The sequence below is a fragment of the Mesoplodon densirostris genome, chromosome 9, assembly GCF_025265405.1.
Source record: "Mesoplodon densirostris isolate mMesDen1 chromosome 9, mMesDen1 primary haplotype, whole genome shotgun sequence".
Classification (NCBI taxonomy): domain Eukaryota; kingdom Metazoa; phylum Chordata; class Mammalia; order Artiodactyla; family Ziphiidae; genus Mesoplodon; species Mesoplodon densirostris.
In genome coordinates, this window is record NC_082669.1 from 61,541,776 (window position 1) to 61,562,465 (window position 20,690).

The 20,690-nt window shown below is 40.1% G+C and overlaps 1 protein-coding gene across 5 annotated transcripts in view; it reads right to left on the reverse strand.

Moving 5' to 3' along the window:
- ADAM22 (ADAM metallopeptidase domain 22) overlaps nt 1–17,306 on the reverse strand; it is a 235,110-nt gene extending 217,804 nt beyond the window's left edge. The window contains exons 1-2 of one of the 5 annotated variants that reach the window (XM_060108901.1): nt 16,903–17,306; nt 16,288–16,445 (exon numbers count right to left, since the gene is read on the reverse strand). In XM_060108901.1, the coding sequence (XP_059964884.1) occupies nt 16,288–16,445; nt 16,903–16,987 (243 nt within the window). In that variant the 5' untranslated portion in view covers nt 16,988–17,306. The remainder of the gene's footprint in view (nt 1–16,287; nt 16,446–16,902) is intronic. The other 4 variants (XM_060108903.1, XM_060108902.1, XM_060108905.1 and 1 more) reach the window with 4 other exon arrangements.
- Nucleotides 17,307–20,690: the final 3,384 nt, after the last annotated feature.

Sequence of the window (20,690 nt, forward strand, 5' to 3'; positions counted from 1 at the left end):
TGCCAAATGCTCAGCTACAAACTTTATGCATTTTATCTCCTTAATCCTCACAACATATGAGCTGGGTACTATTCTTATTCTTACTTTATTGGTGTAAAAACTCAGGATTAGAGAAATTAAGCGCAGTTAGTGGCAAAGGTGGGTTTTGAATCCAGGCACTCTAATTCCAGGTTCTCAAACTCTTAATCACCATCCTACAATACTTTCTTAGAAGAAAACTATATATCAGGGAGTCGTTTTACTAAAAATGAAGACTTATTCTAAAACTATAGTAGATTCGGCAGTAGTATAGTAATACATAAACACGATCATGAAGAAAAGAATCGATATGGATAACACCAAGAAAAAAATTTTTTAATCTGTTACAACAAAAGATACCATGAGAATGAATAGATAAGCCACAATTTTTAAAGTATTTGCAACAGAGATAAACAATAATAGGAAAGAATCCATAACATACTTAAAATGCCTGTAAATCAATAAGAAAAAGACACTTGAAAAATGGGGAAAGTATGTAACTAGGCCATTCAAAGGAAGAACTAGAGATTCCCAAAGGTGCTCTCCCTCATTAGTCATCAGGGAAATGGAGAGCAAAGTAATCAGACACTATTTCACACCCATAATATTGTTAGAAATTTTAAAGTCTTATGATTCCAAATGATGAAAAAGATGGGGATACATAGAAATTCTCATGCACCATAGGTGGAGTATAAATTGGTATATCGTTGTGTGATTTGTCAGTATGTGGAGAAGTTGAAAAGGGACAAACCCTAAGAATCAACAATTTCACTTCTAAATATATGCCCCACAGAAACACACGCACATGTATGCATTAATGGCATACACTGCTTATAACATCAAAAAATCAGGGTCGGGCTTCCCTGGTGGCGCAGTGGTTGAGAGTCCGCCTGGCGATGCAGGGGACACGGGTTCGTGCCCCAGTCCAGGAAGATTCCCACATGCCGCGGAGCAACTGAGCCCTTGCGCCTCAACTACTGAGCCGGCATTCTAGAGCCTGCGAGCCACAACTACTGAGACCGCATGCCACAACTACTGAAGCCCACACGCCTAGAGCCTGTGCTCCGCAACAAAGATAAGCCACTGCAATGAGAAGCCCACACACCACAACAAAGAGTAGCCCCCGCTCACTGCAACTAGAGAAAGCCTGGGCACAGCAACGAAGACCCAACGCAGACAAAAATAAATAAATAAAATCAATAATTTTTTTTAAAAAAAGGAATGAGGTAAAAACGCATGCTACAACATGGATAAACCTTGAAATCATTATGCTAAGTAACAGAAGCCAGTCACAAAAGACCAGATAGTTTATGATTCCATTTTATAAAATGTCTAAAATAGGCAAAGCTATAAAGACAGAAAGTAGATTAGTGGTTGCCCAGGGCTGGGGGTGCAGATAGGCAGGGCGGGAGAGAGCCTGGGGAATGTGTATGGGATTTCTTTTTAAGGTGAGGAAAATGTTTAAAACTGACTATGGTGATGCTTGCACAATTGCTTGAATATACTAATAAACTTTGAATTGTACACTATTGTTAAATGGGTGAATTCTATGGTATGCAAATTATATTTCAATAATGGCCTTATAACTATATATAATGAAAATATGAATTATTTTGTTCCTGAGATTATACTAAATCAGCTGAAGTCATGAAAAGTCAGCTGACTATACTAAATCAGCTGAAGTCATGTTAAAGAGTTCATTTTTGTGGGCCTGTTACTTAATCTTAACATTTTGACATGGGACCCCCTTCCTGACACAAGCCCTTACTTTCTTTTCTGATCATAAACCTACTTTCAGATCAATCCTTCATTCACACTAAGATATTAATGCTTGAAAACAGCTCAGAGTGCCATCCCTCTCTAGGGTCTCTACTTATACCAAAGTGGCTATTCTCAAGTGGTGTGTTTTCTGATTTAAATCAAATGTGCAGATCTTTTAGAGTATGGAGGTTTCATAGAGTAATAGTTCTATAAGAGTAGTATCTACCATCTAAGAAATAAAGAAAGCAAATATTTTTTACTCAGCGTAATTCCCTGGAGTTTTGATTGTTTGTTTGTTTGTTTATTGCCACTTGGCATGTGGGATCTTGGTTCCCCAACCAGGGATTGAACCCGTGCCCCCTGCAGTGGAAGTGTGAAGTCTTAACCACTGGATGGCCAGGGAAGTTCCAGGAAGTAAATATTTTATATTAACTTGTTAGTCCACAATAGGGAGGTAAAGATTGAGAAAAAAATAAAAATAAAACAAAATATTAGACAAGAAAGTATTGGAGGCTTAGATTACAGGGAGAAAAAAAAAAAGAGGATGCTGTCCTTGGTTCAAAAAAAAAAAATCAGAACTCCACGAACAAATATCAGAAAAACTCCTTAGCTAAATATGTCATACGAGTTCAGAACTATCAGAAATACTGTATGTCACTTTCCCAGAAGACAGACATCATTGTCTTAAAGAAAATGCAGCTCCAGGCAGCAAACGGCAAAGTCTGATGAATAAAGTCACACACAAAGGTTAAATAGCTTGGATTTATTTGTGTTGGGAGAGACAGGGCTAGAAACTGACATGAATGATTTTGTCACAGTGATTAAAGCAGCCGGGAGAGAGCAAGGCAGCTTTATATGGTAGAATATCAGTCTGCCAATCATTGTCCAAGTTCCCACTGCTTTCTCCAGTCTTCTCTCTCCTATCCTCATGGCCCTGCCTCACTCGTGAAGCAAAGGGGACAGCTACTGCAGTTCAGGTGCTCACCGTGATGGGATCCTCACAGAACCTGGGTGTTCTATACAGACAGGGTGGCTCTGTCGGGCCGGCAAGAATGTACGCGGAGGGAAAAAATTTTTTCTTTAAATAATAAAAAAAAAGAATGTACGCAGAGGGAAGGGGAAGAAAGAGGTCAGGGATAAGGTATAATGTGGAAGGAGACCCGTGCTCCTCTCGAACCCATCCCAACAAAAGATTTTAACAATCCGGAGGAAAGAAATACTGTGATGGTTGGAAATACATCAGAAGAACATAAATGGTCACAGAACACTTTTTCTGCATCTTTGAGATTGAAAACTGAAACAAAGGCAGACCATAAATATTGGCTGAGTACCACCTATCCATCAGGCAGAGTGTTAAGCAGTGAACAAATAATGGTGAAAACGAATGACAAAGCTCCAGCCCAACATCAGAGTGCATCTCATGGGGACACCTTCTATTAACCCACCCAAATGATCAGTGCACCAATACCCCTGCACCAACACACACACACGAGCGGGAATAATTTTATGCCAAGCTTGTGAGGCAAGCTGAACTATTAGTATACCTGTAGAAGTGCCTCATCATTGCTCAATGCTGAGTCTGAATCCTGCAGCAATGGAGCAATGGACCCCTCTGGAAGACTCTGAGAAGTGACACGCTCAGCAATTGTGGAGGATGGACCAGACGCATAACTCAGAGTTTAAGTCCAGGGGATTATGAGCAGAGAGAACAAGGAGAATGATTTTCGGAAGGCGACTATTCCAACAGCAAAGAGCGGAAGTGAAACTCACTGCAATCCACACCCAAAGAAGGGAATGAATGAGGGACAATTTAAGGGGAACAAAAGAAACAACAAATGAAAAAAAAAACCACATTAAAAACAGGTTTAAAGGTAAGTAGTAGAGTGGGAAGCTTGTTGGACTATAACACATTTTGCAAATCCCAAAATAAGTCAGTCCAGCAACAGGCAACAGGGATGGTTCCCAACACTGAATATAAATAACCTTTCAGAGACTTGTTTTTACTTTAGTTGCTAAGAGAAAAAGAGGCATTTGACAGAAAGAGAGTAGGAGAAAAAATACAAAATAAACCAAGGGTCATAGGGAAAGTGAACAGAGCAAGGCTATGTTCACAGAAAAACGATAGATGGAAAGAGGCAACAGGAACGTGACAGAGCCTGAACTGAGAAATAAGAAAAGAAAGAGATGAGAGAAAAGAAAAAAAATAATCGACCGGGGAAAACCTGATATAACAACAGGGGTCTAGAGGCATAAGAATGGAACAGGGCTCTCTAAGTCATGGCATCAATGATGTCATCCAGTTCTCATTTGCTTTTTGAGCACTTGCTATGTACAAGGCTCTGAGCTCAATGCTGGGAAGAAACAAAAATGGATATTTTTTTATTTATGCCCTCACACCATGTTTTTCCCTAAATTAAATTGAAATAATTCTTACCCCGTCACCCTGGGACAACTGCAAACTTCAGGATTTCATAATCAGAACACTTAAAAAAAGTCCTCAAAAACTCATTAGTCAATGACCTCAAGTAGATTTCATATTAAATTGGTTAAGTTATGAATGAATAGTACCTTCCCTTCATTAATTATGAGAGAACATTGTCCATGCAAGGTCATTAAGGACTATAAGGACATCATGCTAAACTTACCTCAGAAATTAAATTAAATGAAAAATTCATAGTATCTCAGCACCTCTTTTTACCCTGGAGGATGCTGAGGACCAACAAAAGTTGCTACACACCATGGTTTGAAATAGCCTCGTCTCTAGTCACTCATCCAGTCAGAAATGGCTTCACCTTTGGTGATAGTAATGAACACAACTTGAATTTTGCCCACCTTCATATCAATCAATATCTGTCCAAGCTTTCAGGTACTTTTATGAGGAAATCAGTTTGAAAAAAAGCAGTGTGCTATTTATAGCTAAACAAGCTGTATACTTTTGTAAAACATAAGAACGATTTTCCTGTCCTGCATCAAAACTCCCGTTATCTTCAAAGATGTTTAAGTTTCTGTCATAGTCAATAAAACTCTTTCTAAGAAATGATGGCTTGATTACTTGACACAATGGTAAATTTAATGTATCTGTAAAAAAAATTTCCCATTCTTCTTCTTAAACACTTCCCTAAAGTTTTCTTGAAAAGCACATCAAAGTACTCCTAACTATTGTTAAACTGCAGGTGATACCAAACTAATCTTGAAAATAACCCACTATTTATAGCAAATGGAGACTGACACCAAAATTATCCATCTCAATAAGAACAAATTTTCCAAATTCCCACTTACAAGGACTCTTCCATTATTACCATACATTTTTTAAAACACGTACCACATGCCATGTAAAATGAGCATTGCCCATTTTGCACAAACTAAGTGTGATTTTTCAGAGCATCAGCTGTCACATGAGTTAGGAAATCAATCTTTATGTAAGTGTCATCTCCTGATCCAGGGCAGGCACAGTCTGCAGTCTGAACTACGTTAGTGGGGGAAAGAGTGGGCCCCTGAAAGCCCCCTCCCACTAGCCTGCAGAGCCTTAGACAAGACCAGTGAAGAATATGATGTTGGAGGAGGAAGGAAGGAGGGAAAATAAGGAATAAAGAAGAAGAAGAATAGGAAGGAAGAGAAGAGGAGGAAGAGGAGGAGGAAAAGAAAGAGAAGAAGAGGAGGAAGAGGAGATGGAGAAGAGAATGAAGTGGAGGAAGAGGGAGGGGGACAGGAGTAGGGGAGCAGAAGGAGGAGAAAGTGGTCCCTCCCTCTGAACCAAACACTTAAAGCTCCTGAGGGCATGAAAACAATCCCAAAGGCCATTAGAGCGAGTCTGGCTAAAACACACATGGTTCTCTTTAAAAACACGAGACCTCAGTCAAGAGTAGAGCCAACCCCTGAAACCTCAATGGGCTGAGATCAAAACCTCAGAAAGTGTCTCAGACTTTTTCAGGTCACTCTCTCTAGTTGAGCCAGGAGGATACTGGACTGAGCTGGCACAGTGGACCCAGTATCTTCTCTCTAGACCTGATTTTTTTTTAAATTTCCCTGAGCCTTGCCTTCCACTACGCTTTTACCCACAGCCTGCTCCTGCCCCATGGTCTGATGACCCAAGTTTACTCTTCTGCAAACTGCTACGACTCCAGCCTACCCTAGGTTAATACTACCTTGTATAACCTTGACTGCTATGGATCCACAGCTACGTTCCAGGCCAGACTCCTGACAGAGTAGTCCAAAGGCATTAAAAATCCACCAGGGAATTCATGGACACCAGGTCTATGAAGTGGCAGCTCTCTGTGCAGCATCTTGCTATCTAATCCGAAGAAAGAGAAACCACTGAGAGCAAAGCTTGAGCTCTGACCAGGAGTAGCAACTGGTGTGTACCAGCCTGACCCCAAAATCCTCACCTCACTACAAGAGGAAATGAAGGCAATTTCTCCTAAAGAAGCCTGCTTAAAAGGCAAACTGAAAAAAAAAAAAAAAAAAACATAAGAATAGAAATTGACCAACTACAGGCATGATTCAGTGCCAAACAGAGTAAGAGGTCGAAGAAAACTGTCAACCAGTTCTACTGCCTTGGGCAGAAAATTTTAAAACGACTTGCAAAATGTGAGCTCTTGAGGTCTAGCTTCAGGGAAGTATCATCGATTTCCCATCTTCAAAGAGTCATCTAATGTTCTTTACTTGGGACAAAAAAAAAAAATGCAGCAAAAGGGCAACTATTGCTAAGTGCTAAAATTCCCTCATACAAAATTAATTTTTAAAAAGGAGAATTAAAATGTTGATTTACCCTTACAGATGAATATGATTCTGAAACATCGTTTCAATACAAAGAACAAATGGATTGTGAGACAAGATGGGGCAGGGGGAGGGAAGGATTAAAGCTCCTTACTCTTTCTCTGTCTAGCTTTAGAACTGCTGATATTTCTGAATCATGGTACAACATTTTAAATTTTATCTACAAAATCAAGTTATATATAATACTCTGCTCTGGGGAAAACAGATTTCTGTCTTGAAAGGAACTCAGAAGGTAAAATCAAAAAGTAAAGGACACCGGGCTTCCCTGGTGGCACAGTGGTTGAGAGTCCGCCTGCCGATGCAGGGGACACGGGTTCGTGCCCCGGTCCGGGAAGATCCCACATGCCGCGGAGCGGCTGGGCCCGTGAGCCATGGCCGCTGAGCCTGCGCATCCGGGACCTGTGCTCCGCAAAGGGAGAGGCCACAACAGTGAGAGGCCCATGTACCGCCAAAAAAAAAAAGTAAAGAACAGCTAGAAGTTTAAAATCAGTTTTTTTAAATGATGTTTCCATATTTTTTAAAATACAGCATATTGAACTCCATTTCTGTGTCAAATCATTGTAATTATCAAAGGGGTTGTAAATTCAATATTTGAAAAGACTAAAATTATTCATGCATTTATTCATATGGAGCCCAACCTTATTCCAAAAAAGATTTCAGCTTTCTTTAGGTGGACAATTACAAGATAAAATAAAATTTTTAGGGCTTCCCTGGTGGCGCAGTGGTTGAGAGTCCACCTGCCGATGCAGGGGACGCGGGTTCATGCCCTGGTCCGGAAAGATCCCACATGCCGCGAAGCGGCTGGGCCCGTGAGCCATGGCCACTGGGCCTGCGCGTCCGGAGCCTGTGCTCCGCAGTGGGAGAGGCCACAACAGTGAGAGCCCCGCGTACCACAAAAAAATAAATAAATAAAATTTAAAAAAAATAAATAAATATTTATTAAGCACCAACTCTGTGCCAGTCACTGCTCTAGGCAGTGGAGATGTGTGGTGACGGAACAGACAAGATCACTATTCTCATGTAGTTTACAGTCCAGTGATGGCATACTGAAAGAAAAATAATAAACAAGTCAATCATTAAAAAGAATGTCAAGTGCTAGGAAGAAAAAAGACTAATGGTGACAAGGAGGGGAGTGGAATGGGAATACTTTAGAAAAGTGGGACAGAGGAAACCTCTTGAGATCACTTTTTTTAAGCCTAATATTTATTTTAGTCTAACATGTGCTTGAAAATGTGCACATATATGACTTCCCAGATTGATAAATTATCACTAGTCGAGAGAGATTTCGGATGACTTTTGCATTGAAATGGGGATGATGAGAAGGAACAGGACAATGAGCTAGGAATGAAGCTGCTATGAAAACTTATGCTGGGACTTCCGCTTTGGAGGAGGACACAATTCGCCTCGAAACTTTCGGCATCCAAGTCAAGGAAGGAAACACAGTTACAAGATAAATCTCTCCTCTTGGTCATGCTGAGACACCATGTGTAATGTTCTCCAAGACTTCAATGAATAATGTAACTGGTTTCTCAGGAATATTTCTTACAATGTCCTTCAAAATATCCTTTAGAAAAAGCCTGGAAGGTGATTGAAGAGGTCAGGGAAGTGACTGAGAAAACTGATACCAATTCTCATACCAAACTCCCTTGTGACTAACTGAAATCCAAGGAGATTTAAGAAAAAATATCTTAAACCTTGAGAATACAAAGAGCTCCTAGACCCTGGGTACAAACTGGAATCCCCTGGAGAGACTTTTTAAAATACTCCCACACCAGAATGCACTATGGAGGAATAGATGATAATTCTCCATAAATAGTTTCTGTTAAGTGAATTTCTGGCAGATTAAACTCCAACAAGTATACAGAGTGCAGATGTTCTCTGCTGCCATTTAGAAGAAGATTCAGATATTTCCATGTGGTTAAAAGAATATCTGAGGTAGAGGTAGAAATTATACCCATTTCTAGAAATGAAGACATATAACAAGTGTGAAGCAGGACATCAATTCACCCCTGAATGAAGCTAGCAAGGGAGGAGACCAGGGCAGGGCCAAGAGTTTTAAAGAAATGTTAGGTTTGTTCCAATACATAGATGGCACAGTAACCACATGTTAAATAAGTAAGAAAGATTACAAGAGGCTTATTTTATGTGGATCTCTAACATTTTCTTTGAGAATTCTTAACCCAGTTCTACTACTTGTCAGTTGTATGACCTTGGGCTGGTTAATTAGCTTCCTTAAGCCTCAGTTTCCTCATCTATAAAATGGGTATAATAATATCTACCTCATAATGAGAGATAACACATGTAAATTGCTCAGCACAGTGTCTGACACATGGTAAATATTCAGTAAATATTAACTCTTATTTTCAACTCTTTACCTCAATATTTGCTTTCTAATGCTTTTATTACCAAAGTAAACACATCCAGCTAGATGTTCACAGAAGCTATCATTTTGGTTTTTATTATTACATGTCTTTGACCTGAATGCTTTGACATCTGGGACTCTAGAGCTACTTGTTCTATGAAGACACAAAAGATATTTTGTATCTTTTCATTTGGAGAAGGATACACAAGCACAGATTCTTTTTTAGCATTTCATGTTTCTGCTTTATGAAACAAAGCAGAAGAAGAGCATGTATAATTTTGGTACTGACGACTGGATCCTGAAATCTTTGATATACAAAGAAAGATTATAACAATCAATGTTCACATGCAGTTCCAAAACAAAACACAACATCCTTTGAGAGGTGTTTCTAACCTTTTAAATGTTAAATATCTTTATATATTCCATTCTCATTCTCAAGGTAGTAGAAATGAAGCATTCCTACCGTGTTCCGCAAGTTTCTTCACTACTATACAACTTTTAAAAACATTTTCAAGTGCTGCAAGAAATATATAGTTCCAATGGGACAGATGTAAGACATCTTTTACCCCAGTGCCATTGAAAGATATCTAAGGAAATGTTGGTGACCTCCTGTGCTAAGGTCAGGTTAGCCTAGTGCTTCAGCACATAGGCAGTGCAGTGGAGCTGAAGTGTCTGGGTTCAAATACCCTCTCCGCTACCTACCAGCTTTGTGATTTTGCAGCTAAATATTACCTGTCACATGATTCTTGTGAGGTTGCAATGAGTTTGTACAGATCAAAAGTACCCAGAAAATTGTTCAGCACATAAAAAGTAACCACATGAGTTACCATTTATTAAATATTTATTAAATATTATTAAATATTTTAGTGTATACTATAACATGACAACACTATTATAAGTATTTCTCTTTTCCTGGTTTCTCTTTCCTTCCTCCTTCTTGCCATTCTCCTCAAGGTCTCTTCCTCTTCTTGTGCCCTCCCCCACTCTTTTTAATAACATCCTTTTTCCCTTTGGGGCTTATCCATAATCTTCAATGATAAATGTGGCAATATCCGGGCCCCAATGGAGTTATAGAGTACTACTAACCCTATATGACAAGAAAGCAGACCTCCCTCCATGTACTTTTAGAAGGGGCTTTAATCATTAAAAATGATAGAACACTTGGCATTCTTTGAAATAAGAGAAAAGAAATAAAACTTAAGGACAATTTGTATCATCCCATAAGCTTTTAGAGTCATTCATAGCTTTCCATGTGTAGCTGTAAAGAAGCAATGAAAGACAAGGTTCTTCTGTGCACAGTGTGCATGGTAAAACCACTGGGCAGAATTTCAAAGATGCCCAAAAGAAATATATACAAATTGGGACCTCATAGATTAAAAGCAAGATGTAAGGAAAACTCCTACAATTCTAAATTTTATTTTCTTTTAACTATTTAACTGTAAGAGGAGGTTGACATGAGAATAAAAATGTGCTGGGAAATGTCTCCTTCCTATTTATGGTGGTGAAACAAAGTTTCGACTGGTGGCAAACTTTATTAATATTGAGCTACTCAGGTTTAACAAATGCACATTAAGGAAAAAAAAAGATGTTTGTGCTATCCTTGCAAAATACTTCTAAAGCTGTAATTCCTAGGAGTACTTTTCCGCCAGGGAAGCAGTACTGCAGACAACTTATGGTTAAGCTGACTCAGTGCTCCCAAGTGAAACAACTCAATTTTAAGTACAGCTCATCCATGCTTAGGCATATGGATAATTATATTCATAAGAACAGAGCACAGGCACTTCCCTGGCGGCACAGTGGTTAAGAATCCGCCTGCCGAAGCAGGGAACATGGGTTCAAGCCCTGGTCCAGGAAGATCCCACATGCTGCAGAGCAACTAAGCCCACGCGCAACAACTACTGAGCCTGCGCTCTAGAGCCCGTGAACCACAACTACTGAGCCTGCGTGCCACAACTACTGAAGCCCGCCGCCTAGAGCCCGTGCTCCGCAATAAGAAAAGCCACCGCAACGAGAAGCCCGCGCACCACAACAAAGAGCAGCCCCTGCTCGCCGCAGCTAGAGAAAAGCCCGCGCACAGCAACAAAGACCCAACGCAGCCAAAAATTAATTAAGTTTTTAAAAAACGAATGGAGCACAGCTACTGCTTGCCATCCTGCGACCATCTTGCATTTTCCCCATTATCAAAACTATAATAAATGGTAGATCTATGTTCTTGGCACTTGACTACTTGAGAAGCTTACAACACTTTCCAGGGAATGAGATAGAAAAATAAGTAGCCTCTCTATTCACTGGCAATAAAAACTTCTGACAAAAAGAAATTCTGCTACTTGTAGAGAAAAGCAATTACTGGCTGCAAAACAAATTATTGAAAATGTATGGGGTGACCACACAGCAAAATAAGCCACCAAATAACCTTTTACTGATGCTACAGTAAAAGTATCATGCTTGGCTAGCAAAAAAGGAGTAACCATTAAGGTGCTTACTCTTAAAAACAGAAATTATGTGATCATCAGTATCAAACCAACAGTAGGACTCAGTAGGTGATATCTTGCCCATATGGGTGTCCAGTTAAAAATATATTTTATCCTATTATCTGCAACATACAATTTTTTCAGCACAAAAAAATTTCAAGTCAGAGGAAAGGAAGACTGAATACTTTGAATATTCTAGTTCTGAGGGCTCTTTTACAGGATTGAAATTACTTTAGACTAGGCAGACAATCTTTAGGACAGCAAGGTTACCCACAATCAAATGTAATTTCTTTGACTACCATTTCTAGAACTTCATGGCACAATAAGCTTTCAGTATGGGCTGATCATCTGATTCAGAATAAAAATAAAGTATGCGTTCAAGTAACTGGCCAGATAGCAAAGAAATCTTTTACAATATGGACTCATACAAACAGAATGATTATTTCACACCAATCAAACTGCCAGTATTTCCACAGTATTGTGGAATTTTAATATTTCCACAATATTAAAATTTTTTCCAAAAAATATAACTGTGCAGTTCCATTTAGTGATGAAAACTGAAGTAAGGACACATTAAAAGTAAAATTAAGGTGTCTTATACCATCACAGTTCTTGTGAGCTTTCTGAAACATTAAGTAAAACATTGCTGGTTTCCTTACTCTAGGTTAATGGCTCTATCTTACCAGGTGAGAAGTGATTCTTGAATTAGATTAGATGACTTATAACATTTCTTCCATCTATACAACTGTTAAGATTCCACTTACATAAATTCGAGTAATTTGTAACTTCTGGGAATGTGTTAAATTCAGGTAATTAGGGCACCATTTTGCATTAAGGCAATGTCATAAAATTTCTAAACAGTACTCAAGCAGCCTGAGGGAGTTAATGTTATTTAACAAAAACTCATATAGTGCTTACAGAATATGCAGCACTGTTCTAAGTGCTTTATAAATATTAACTCATTTATACTAAGCAGATAAGTATACTTAGTAACTAAGTTCTTACAAGCTTAATGAGTATGTGAATTGGCATTTAACAATGAATTAAAGTGAACAACCACTTTCACTCAGCCTTTGAAGTTAAGATCATTCATTTCTGGGACTTCCCTGGTGGTGCAGTGGTTAAGAATCTGCCTGCCAATTCAGGGGACATGGGTTAGATCCCTGGTCTGGGAAGATCCCACATGCCGCGGAGCAACTAAGTACCCGCGCCACAACTACTGAGCCTGTGCTCTAGAGCCCACGAGCCACAACTACTGAGCCCGTGTGCCACAACTACTGAAGCCCACGTGCCTATAGCCTGTGCTTCGCAATGAGAAGCCACTGCAATGAGAAGCCCATGAACCACAACGAAGAGTAGCCCCCGCTTGCCGCAACTAGAGAAAGCACACGCGCAACAACGAAGACCCAATGCAGCAAAAAAAAAAAAGATTATTCATTTCTAACAATTAAGGTTATTCCACGACAACATGAATCTGGTCAGTAACTCTCCCTACTGAAATCCTTGAATCGCTTTCAGAACAAGTCCAAATTCCTCAGCAAGTCATGAAGGTGCTGCAGCATCTATTTTCTGGTTTCCTGTTTTGTTTCATCTGTCCCTTAAATCCTAACTATTTGCAGTTTAAAATGTGTCTTGATGTCACATGCCCGCGTACCTCCTGCCCCTTCTGTTTGATATGCCCACCCCTTCCCTTTAATTTGGCCACTTCCTACTCACCCTCAAAACACAGCTCAGATAACACCTCTCTCTGAGAGCCCTGACTGCTCACCTGGGTTAAGCACTGTCTTCTCTCTTCCACAGCTCTCTGTGATCACCTCCAGAAAATCACACACGAGTACAGAGTGTAATTGCCTATCCATTCACCCATCTTCCTACTTGTCTGTAAATTCCTTAAAGGCTAGAACTGGGTCTTTTATCTCTTAATCCCCAGGGTTTGCAAAAAAATTGGTACACAGTATGAGCTCAAGTATACAAATGCCTTTTTTTTTTTTTTTTTTTTTTTTGTGGTACGCGAGCCTCTCACTGCTGTGGCCTCTCCCGTTACGGAGCACAGGCTCCGGACACGCAGGCTCAGCGGCCATGGCTCACGGGCCTAGCCGCTCCACGGCATGTGGGATCTTCCCACACCGGGGCACGAACCCATGTCCCCTGCATCGGCAGGCGAACTCTCAACCACTGCGCCACCACAGAAGCCCTATAAATGCCTTTTTAATAAACAAATAAACAAATCAATATATACCTTTGTGAGCTGATAGAAAAACATCCTAATTTTATTTCTGAAGTAGAAAGGAAGTTGCTAAACATATTTATGAGTATAAATTACGTCTATTTTAAGCACCAAAGAAATAACAAGGTCCATACAGAATTAACTTATGTTTTGGGGTTCCATGACAGCTCTCAACGAAACAAGAAATGACAAATTGCAGGATCACTCCTTAGTTTCCTAACTGTAGGAAGTGTTGGCTTATGACAACTAAGTCTTTACAACTCTAACTGCCAGATTCAGTCCTACTAGTCAGTAATCACTAACTGTAGTTGAGGAGCACGGTAAACTGCTACAGCACCCAGGTGATCTAGACATCCAACCAGACGCACTATGTATACCTCACCATGTGCCAGCACTGAGATAATTGCTTGTCATAATTACTTTGATGATAAAACAGGATCTTCACTCTCATATCTGACTTGAATGAATAATCTACTCACGCTGTTTAACCTAAATCCTACCGATTCATTCACACCTCACCAAAAGCCAGAGTCATTCTTCTCAATACTGAGGTTTATTCTTATAGGAAGTATAAGCTGCACAGGCCCCAAGTATCTTCTGCCCCAAGTAGAGAGGCCTATGAACCAAAAGAATCTACAGAAGTGGTATTTCAGAAATGGGGAGAAAAAAGGAGGACTGCCTGTTGTCCAAGAGTGGTGGTCTTTACCAACGCAGAGAAGGGCAGAGGGTACCTAAAGACATCACCAGCATGAGGCAGAGACTCTGGAGTTTAGAGGTGCAATCCTGCAGCATTTTCTGCATCTCTACGTTCTTCCTCTCTGAGAAATTCTTTGTGACTTGTTTTAAAGCACTGTCTATATCAGTAAAAATTCAGATTGTGAAAGACTCTACTGCATAAAAGACCCCACATCTTCAATGAATAAATTGCATGGAAAAAAGCAAGGAAATGGAGGGGGAAACCATGCATTAAAGAGACTTAAAAAATAAAAATAAAAAAACTAATTGTAGTTTATAGACATTATCTGGGTCCTGGATCAAACAAACTTAAATATATATATAATATTTATATATCTATTTTATATATTTAACACATTTATATATTTCATACATGTTAGCTATGATAATATCATGGTTACATTTTCTAAAAAATCTTCATCTTTTTGAGGTGCACAGTGAAATTTTATAAATGAAATGATATGATTTGCTTCAAAATAATACAGAAAGGGAGAAAAAATAGGTAGGATGTAGATAAAACGAGATTGGCTATGGGTTGCTAATGGTTGAAGCTGGGAGTCCATCATAATAGTCTATCTACTTTTGTGTGTGTGTTTGAAATTTTTTAGAATCAAAAGTTGTAACTGAGCGTGAGACTATTCCTCTACAGAAATAACTGTCATGTATTGAAAAATAAGACAGTGTCCTATGCTTCTTCAATTTTACTATGGAAAAAAGTCAAAATGGAAAAGGTTAATTCAAACATTAATTCAAATAAGTAAATAAAATTCAAATAAAAAATAAATAAAATAGGTATTTACCAAACAATTCAAATGATGGGATTCTTCATTAATGTTTGGCATATTAGATTTTCTACTATAATAATGTAACTAATGGATATTACCATAGCCCTTTAAATTAATTTCTATCATGTTAAAATGTTAACAGAACTAAGTACTTGGCTACAAATACAGATTTAAGTAGTATTTTTCTATTTTTATTTATTTTACACTTACAGATAAATTACTGAGTATCACATCATCAAGATACATCTTAAAATATTAAGAATATATTTATACATGTGAAAATGTTCAGCCTGCCTTTGCTTCAGTGAAGTGTTCAAAATTTTCAACTACATGAACAAGTTCTACCTTAATGTGTCCTTACAGGTGGGTGAACTGGTTGCCGGGTTGATACATGTAAATACAAAAAATGTTTACATAGCCCCAAAATATTTACTTAAATTAACCAGAAAATTCAAAATAATTTTCAAGTATATCTGTGGATGTGTGATATTGACCTAAATATGGGTAAACGGTAGTTAGATTTTTATTTAAAAACATACTTTATAAATGCCCAATAAGCAACAGGGCCCTAATTACACCAAGAGGACTGCTACCAATGAAGAAAGGGGGGAGCCGGACACCTTTTCTGGAATGTGGAGGTGAATGGGTACATCTCTGATGTGCACAAATTGAGTGAGCTGAGAACCTTGCAGTTCAGCTTAATTTTAAGGTTTGAGTTTAGTTAGGGATGTCTAGGCTTGTTTTTCCAATTTTCCTACAGTACCAATCTTGGCTTAAATCACATAAAGTCTTCTCTTTGAAAATTAAAACAACCACCACAACAATAATGATGATGCAAATCCTGTTAAAATATTATATCCCTTCTTGCCTATGCATGGCTTTTGTCAGGAAGAGGTGAGAGGGTCTCCGCCCCTTCGCTCAGGTTGCCACACAACTGGAGGCAACCCGCACAAACTCCTCTCCAGCAAAGCCCCCGGCCTGTGGCTCTTTTGGGGTTCGTCGCCCCTTTCTCTTCTTTTTTGCACAGGGAGCGCCACGCATGACTCGCATTAGAATTGCACTGGTTTCACCCAAGACATTGCATCTCCAGGGCAACGGAGTCAGGGTGGGCCGGGCCGCGCGGAGGACCACCCCCAGCACCACGCCTCTCACCTGCCCGCCGTCGGGGTCGCCCCTCACCCGCGTATCGAGCGCGTCGTGCCCAGTTTCGTCTTCGCCCGAGCTGTAGATGAGTCGGAGTGGCACGATGCTCTGGCGCTCCAGGAAGCGGTTTTCCTTCCTCCTCTCCAGCTCCGTCAACGAGGCGTCTCCTCCAGGAAGGAAAGGGGGAAGGAGGAATTGGGGAGAAAAGGCGAAAATAATGACCCTGACCCACACTCGTCCATCCTGCGGTCCAACGTCTCCCTTATGAAGATCCCACCTCCCCCTCCCTCCCGGACCCCATCTGGTAAGGATGCAGAGACACAAGACGCAGAGCCTTGGACCAGCTAATCTGAGAGCATCCAGGATCGGGGCCCAGAAGCAGAGCACCCCTCTCCCATCCTCCGCATTCCTCTTCTACTTCAGAAGAAAAAGAGGTATTTGACCTAAAGCTTCTAATGCATCCACACTGTATTTTTGCTTCACTTCTCTCCACCCTTCTAAAATAACAAAAAAATCTCCCTGCGCACTCGGGAAATGGGGATGCCTTTTTACAAATGCGCTTGAGGGCTGCAAAGATGCCCGGAAAATGGTACGTCTCGGAGCCACAGAGGGCGGCGAACTTACCTGCCCGGCCGCAGCCCGCCGGGGGACAGGTCCCCAGGGCGCAGAGCAGCAAGAAGGGCACGGATACAGCCGCCGCCGCCTGCATGGTGCAGCCGTCAGCCCTCCTCGCCCGAGACGCTCAGCTCCTCATGCCCGGGCAGCTGCGTCCGAATCCCGCGCCCCGCGGCCCCGGCTCGCCTGGGCCACCCCCTCCCAACCCCGGCCGGTGCTGCGGCGACCGTGGCGCTGCAGCCTCCACCGCGGCGCTGCCTCAGTGCTGCATTGTGCTCCGCGGGCGCTTCCGCTGGCGGGGGGAGCGAGCGAGTGCTGCATTGGGCGGTTGGCTGTAGCTAAGTGGTTTCTAGCGCCACCCACCTCATCCCCTGGCAGAGGCTCCGGCGGGCGACGAGAGCTCGGCGGGGAGCTAGCGCCGGTCGCACTCTCCCCCGCGCGCGGGCAGGGGCGCGCGCACGAGAGTCAGCTGGGAAATGTAGTTCTCTCTCCACTTCCTGCTCGTCTCCAAGACGGCGCGGACTGTCGCGACCTCGTGACCACAGGGTCATCTACAAACTGGAGACGGGAGGGCGGAAAAGGTCGAAAGAAAGAAAGGTCATCGCTGGCAAGGCCTCCCGGCACCGAGCATGCCCGAATGCGCCAACGCGGGAGCCCGGATGCAGGCACTGCGTCCCCAAAGAACTGTAATAATGTTTACTGCAGATTTAGTAGTTAATTTAAATTATTACCAGGCAATCGTGCCCTCAAGAGTACATGGTAAGTTAATCATTCAACAAACATTGTTTGAGCACCTACTATGTGCATGACGGTTGACAAGAGCAAGGGACACAACAGTGAAGGACACGGGTATGAGGCAACTGCTGCCAGATATATTGAGTGAATACCGTTTTGTACAGTACAAAGATGTTTTCCTCCTTCACTGGAAGAGTTTTTTTTTTACTCCCTGCCTCTATTGACATGGTTTCAAGTCCATGCACCATCATGGTGATTTGAAAATACTCTCCAGTGTGTCAGTGTCCCAGTCCAAGTGTGTTATCCAAAATTAAATACGACTTAGACATGGTTTCCCAAGCAAACAGTAGAGAGGGACTCTTTTTTCTGTTCTAAATTCTTGCCTAAGAGAAAAATCTATCATATTTCAGTAACCGCATCTCACTGAGCTTATTGTCGCTTCAAAAAATTTCCCCCCAAAGGGAGGGGATATGGGAACATATGTATATGTATAACTGATTAAATTTGTAAAATAAAAAAAATAAAATAAAAAATAAAAATAAATAAAAAAATAAAATTTCCCCCAAATCTTCAACTAATGAGACCCTTAGGAATTCTATATATGACATGCAACTGAAGCCTGAATAAGGACTACGAAATTTCAATAGTGCACTTTAGACCTTGATGCAGAAGTTTCCATAATAGTTACAGTAAAATAAAACTAGAACCCAAGGGCCTGGAAAAGCCCTTTACCTTCATTCCCTGCATTATGGACCCAAATCCTTACCCCAGTTCTCTCAGTTGGGAGAATTAATTTTACAGGTTTTGTAACTGTTGTGCTTCTCTAAGTATACCCTACAATTTTTAAATTTAAATCTTTTGCTGTTATAAATAATGCCTCCCTGCGCATGTGTTGTGAGCATTTCTCTAAGGCAGATACCAAAACAAGAAATTGCTTGGTTCACAGGGTTTGCGCATTATTTAAACGTAATAAATACATGCCTTTAAACCATTCCATCTCCCTGGGACAGAATGGACCTCCTGAGAGGCAAGGTAAGTGAGAAGATTCCTCTGGCACTAAGCTACAGTTTCCCAAGCAGTGTATTATGGGGGCAGAGGAGTGGGAATAAGCTTGTCTCAGTAGCACTTCAAAACACAGCATCCCATCCTATAGGGACACAATCTCCTTTGAATCTCTTGGAAGGTAGTGCATTTCTGGCAACATCTTTCCTATTTCATATATATATCTACATATTTGTGGGATTTTTGCTGTTTTTCTTCTTTCATTTGATTCCCACCAGCTAGTTCATTAACACATTTCTCACCTCGCATATTTCTCTCTTTTTTTTGATGAGAATTTAAGTTCTATGCTTAGCAAATCTCTATTTAACACTGGTGTTATCAACTGTAGTCATCATTTTTTACATTAGATCTCAGATATTATTTGTCTTATAGCTGAAAGTTGGCATGCTTTTGCCAACCTCTGTTTCCCCCATTCCCAGCCTCTGGTACCCACGTTTCTACTCTCTATTTCTATAAGTTTTACTTTTCTTTTATTCCACCTATAAGTGATATCATGCACTATGTCTTTCTCTGTCTGACTTATTTACTTATAATGTCTTCAGGTCCATCCATGTTGTCACAAGTAGCAGGATTTCCTTCTTTCTTATGGCTGAATAATATTCCAGTGTGTGTGTGTAGATATATATATATATATATATATCTACACACACACACCCATATATATATATATATATATATATATATATATATATATATATATATATATATATATATATATATGGGCTTGGCCAAAAAGTTCGTTCAGTTTTAAGTAAAAATAAAAGACACATTTTTCATTTTCATGAAGAACTTTATTGAACAACATATTCCCTAACTGAACGAACTTCTTGGCCAACCCAATATATATATACACACCACTTTTCCTTTATCCATTCATTTGTTGATGGACATTTCAGCTGTTTCCACATCTTGGATAGTGTGAATATGCTGCAATGAACATGGGGCTGCAGCAGTTTGGGGAGAAGCTCCCACTCCAGCCCCGCCACTCTTAACACCAAGAGTTAGGAGTTACAGGTTTGGGGAGAAACTTAAACCATAGTTTTTGACCCCCTGAGGCTACCCTGATTCATAAGGCTACCTGCACCTCTGGATTTTGGATTCACAGATCAAGTCCAAGCCCATTCTTATGTCACCATCAAGGCCCCCAAAAGGCATTCTCACTACTTCTGTTTGTTTTTGTACATTTTATTAGAAAGGACTATAAAATAGCCATTTACACATTTTACCTCTTCAGTATGCAAATATAAATAAGATGTAATATAGGAAATCTTTGTTTTCATATAAGAATAAGTCTGTCCAGTTTCTGCTATACATTATTAAGGTTTCATTCACAGAGCCAAAAAAAGTATGTCTTCTTTGCAAAAATTGTTTAGTTCCTCTGCCCATTTTTAATTGCATTATTTGTGGGTTTTTATTTTTGTTTGTTTTGTGGGGTTTTTTGTTATTTTTGTGTGTTTTATTTTGTTTTTTTGCTATTGCATTTTATGTGTTCTTTATATATTTTGGATATTAATCCCTTATCAGATACACGATTTGCAAATATATTCTCCCATTCAGAAGGCTGACTTTTCGTTTTGTTGATGGGTTCCTTTTCTGTACAGAAGCTTTTTAGTTTAATGTGTCCCACTTATTTATTTTTGCTTTTGTTGCCTTTGCTTTTGGTGTCAATTCAAAAAAAGTCATCACCAAGACCAATATTAAGGAGCTTATCCCATATGTTTCCTAGTTTCAGGTCTTAGGCTTAAGTGTTATGAGTTTTCGGTCTTACGTTTAAGTCTTTAAGCCATTTTAAATTGATTTTTGTATATGGTAAAAATAGGGGTCTAGTATCATTCTTTTGCATGTGGCTGTCCAGTTTTCCCAACACCATTTACTGAAGAGACTGTCCTTTCTCTATTGTATATTTTTGGTTCCTTTGTTGTAAATCAATTGACCATATATACATGGGTTTATTTCTGGGCTCTCTATTCTGTTCCTTTGATCGATGTGTCTGTTTTTAT